The 4387-nt window shown below is 42.0% G+C and overlaps 1 protein-coding gene across 1 annotated transcript in view; it reads left to right on the top strand.

The window, feature by feature from the left end:
- LOC118801115 (NACHT, LRR and PYD domains-containing protein 12-like) overlaps positions 1-4150 on the top strand; it is a 63619-nt gene extending 59469 nt beyond the window's left edge. Inside the window, exon 5 of the mRNA XM_036561288.1 lies at positions 2550-4150. Coding sequence (XP_036417181.1) covers positions 2550-3151 — 602 coding nt within the window. The 3' untranslated portion in view covers positions 3152-4150. The remainder of the gene's footprint in view (positions 1-2549) is intronic.
- Positions 4151-4387: the final 237 nt, after the last annotated feature.

Genomic DNA, 4387 nt, shown 5'->3' with positions numbered 1-4387 from the left:
CACACACACACACTCACACACAGTACCAACAACACACACACACACACACAATACCAACAACACACACACACACTCACACACAGTACCAACAACACACACAAACACACACACACACAGTACAAACAACACACACAAACACACACACACAGTACCAACAACACACAAACACACACACACACAGTACAAACAACACACACAAACACACACACACACACAGTACCAACAACACACACACACACACACACACACACACACACACACACACAGTACCAACAACACACACACACACACACACACAGTACAAACAACACACACAAACACACACACACACACAGTACCAACAACACACACACACACACACTGACTTACACAGTTCCAACAACACACACACAGTACCACCAACACACACAAATACACACACAGTACAAACAACACACAAAAACACACACACAGTACCAACAACAAACACACAAACACACACAGTACCGACAACAATCACGCACACAAACACACACACACACACAAAGTACCAACAATACACAAAAACACACACACACAGTACCAACAACACAAACATAGAGATACACACACAAACACACACAGTACCACCAACACACACACACAGTACCAACAACACATGAGCACATACACACAGACACACACACACACACTCACTTACACAGTTCCAACAACACACACAAATACACACACAGTACCAACAACACACACAAACACACAAACAGTACCTACAACACACACATAGTACCAACAACACACACAAACACACACACAGTACCAACATACACACAGACACACACACAGTACCAACAACACACACAAACACACACACACACACACAAACCCACACACACACACACACACACAGTACCAACACACACACACACACACACACAGTACCAACAACACACAAACACACACACACACACACAAACACACACACACACAAAGTACCAACAACACACACAAACACACACACACACACACAAACACACACACACACAGTACAAACAACACACACACACACACAGAGTACCAACAACACACACAAACACACACACACAGAGTACCAACAACACACACACAACCACACACACACACACACAGTACCAACAACAAACACACAAACACACACAGTACCAACAACACACACACAACCACACACACACACACACAGTACCAACAACAAACACACAAACACACACAGTACCAACAACAAACACACAAACACACACAGTACCGACAACAATCACGCACACAAACACACACACACACAAAGTACCAACAACACACACAAACACACACACACACACACACAAACACACACACACACAGTACAAACAACACACACACACACACAGAGTACCAACAACACACACAAACACACACACACAGAGTACCAACAACACACACACAACCACACACACACACACACAGTACCAACAACAAACACACAAACACACACAGTACCAACAACACACACACAACCACACACACACACACACAGTACCAACAACAAACACACAAACACACACAGTACCAACAACAAACACACAAACACACACAGTACCGACAACAATCACGCACACAAACACACACACACAAAGTACCAACAATACACAAAAACACACACACACACAGTACCAACAACACAAACATAGAGATAAACACACAAACACACACAGTACCACCAACACACACACACACACCTACACACAGAGATACACAAACACACACAGTACCACCAACACACACACACACACCTACACACAGAGATACACAAACACACACAGTACCAACAACACAAACATAGAGATAAACACACAAACACACACAGTACCAACAACACAAACATAGAGATAAACACACAAACACACACAGTACCACCAACACACACACACACACCTACACACAGAGATACACAAACACACACAGTACCAACAACACACACACACACACACAGTACCAACAACACAGAAATACACACACACACACAGTACCAACAACACAGAAATACACACACAGACAGTACAAACAACACACACAAACACACACACAGTACCAACACACACACACACACACACACAGTACCAACAACACACACACACACACACACACACACACACACACATACTGTTTGTGTCTCTGATTTGTGTGTGTGTGTGTGTGTAACTGTGTTTGTGTGTGTATCTGTGTGTGTGTGTGTGTGTGTGTTGGTACTGTGTGTGTGTTTGTGTGTAACTGTGTGTGTGTGTGTGTAACTGTGTTTGTGTGTGTATCTGTGTGTGTGTGTGTGTGTGTGTAACTGTGTGTGTGTCTGTGTGTGTGTGTGTGTGTGTGTGTGTGTGTAACTGTGTGTGTGTGTGTGTGTGTGTGTCTGTGTGTGTGTGTGTGTGTGTGTGTGTGTGTCTGTGTGTGTGTGTGTGTGTGATTGTGTATGTGTGTAACTGTGTGTGTGTGTGTGTGTGTGTGTGTGTGTGTGTGTGTGTGTGTGTAACTGTGTGTGTGTGTAACTGTGTGTGTGTGTACAGATGCTGTTGATCTCACTCTGGATCCAAACACAGTGAACAGGTGTCTCTCTCTGACTGAGGGGAACAGAAAGGTGGAGTGGGTGGATGAAGATCAGTCGTATCCAGATCACCCAGACAGATTTGATGACTCTGAGCAGGTTCTGAGTGTGGAGAGTCTGACTGGACGCTGTTACTGGGAGGCTGAGTGGGATGGAGAGAGAGCTGATATATCAGTATCATACAGAGGAATCAGGAGGAAAGGAGGCAGTGAGTCTAGGTGTTCTTACAAATATGAGGGCGGGGGGTTAACAATAATCAGCAATGACTGTATGTTTGGACACAACAGTCACTCCTGGAGTCTGTTCTGCTCTGCTCACAGCCTCGGTTCAAATGACTATTATGTTTGTCACAATAATCAGATAACAGCTCACCTTCGCCCACCTGTCCGCTTTAACAGAGTAGGAGTGTATCTGGACTGGGAGTCTGGCACTCTGTCCTTCTACAGCGTCTGCCCTGGCACACACACACTGACCCACCTACACACACTCACCACCACATTCACTGAGCCGCTCTACACTGGGTTTGGAGTTGAAGGCTCCTCAGGGCGACTGTGTTTAATATAATAACCTCCTGAATCCTGGAGGAAAAACTAAAACACCACAAACACACTGCTGTGTTTATCATAGCAGATAATAATACATACGATTACATTTCAGTTTGTAGTACTAACAATGTAATAAATAGATAATATCCTTTCACTGATACACTGACGAATGAAAACTCTGTATTCTACTGAGAGCTGGTAACCACAGCTTACAGAGGATTACATTAAGGAGCAAATTAAAGCAGTTAATTAGATTATAATTATAATATATCATACTTATTATAGACTATTTCTCACAGATATAGATCTATAAAGCCCTCCTTACCCTGCAGGTGTGCTTTGTAGATACTCTTCTTCTAGACCCTTAAAGGCTACACTGTACTACACAGGTTTGGAGTGTCTGCTTATCAGATCGACGGATGGTGAATGAATGAATGAGTCGGACTGTATTTGATCTGTACCTGGTTTAAATGTTTAAATGTCCATTATAGATTAATTTTACTCATCTTCTTATTGATTTATTAATGTCTATGCATTTTCCCAGTTTTCTCCCCAGTTTATTCATGTCCAGTTCCACCCACTAGCTAGGTCCCCCTCAGTGATGCGATATCACCAGTGCTAGGAGGGTGAAGGCTAAGTGCCTCTGAGTCATGAGCAGCTCCACTGCTGTAAATGCAACCCCTTGTGAGAAAATTGTATATTTCAGTCATGATCTTTTAGGTTTTATATATATATATTGAACTTTATACTTAACTTTTATATGCTTATTCTGTAAACATTGAAAAGCTGAGCTAATTTGGTCAGGATGATATTTTTAATAAAATTATAGACGTAGTAAAAGCGCTTTGTTATGATTAAACTGTATTGTTTCAGCAATAAGACTGTTCTTCAGTTCTATATAGAGTTACAGCTCTGCTTTATTAAGGTTTAATGAAATGAAACATTTATGTTAATTTTGTGATTTGCTTAAAGTTGTGCTTACAGTGCACTTGATTATAATAAATAAGTTTATTATGAAGATGTGTTTTTGTGTTTAAACTATATTTTAAACAAACATCTTTTTTCGTACACTATATTGCCAAAAGTATTCACTCCCCCATTCAAATCATTGAGTTCAGGTGTTCCAATCACTTCCATGGCCACAGGTATATAAAACCGAGCCCCTAGGCCTGCAGACTGCTTCTACAGACATTAGTGAAAGAATGGGTCACTCTCAGGAGCTCAGTGAACTCCAGCGTGGTACCGTGATCGGATG

The sequence above is a fragment of the Colossoma macropomum genome, unplaced genomic scaffold, assembly GCF_904425465.1.
Source record: "Colossoma macropomum unplaced genomic scaffold, Colossoma_macropomum, whole genome shotgun sequence".
In the NCBI taxonomy this organism is placed as follows: Eukaryota; Metazoa; Chordata; class Actinopteri; order Characiformes; family Serrasalmidae; genus Colossoma; species Colossoma macropomum.
Note: the sequence above shows the minus strand (reverse complement) of the source record. Positions and strands in the feature narration are given on the sequence as shown.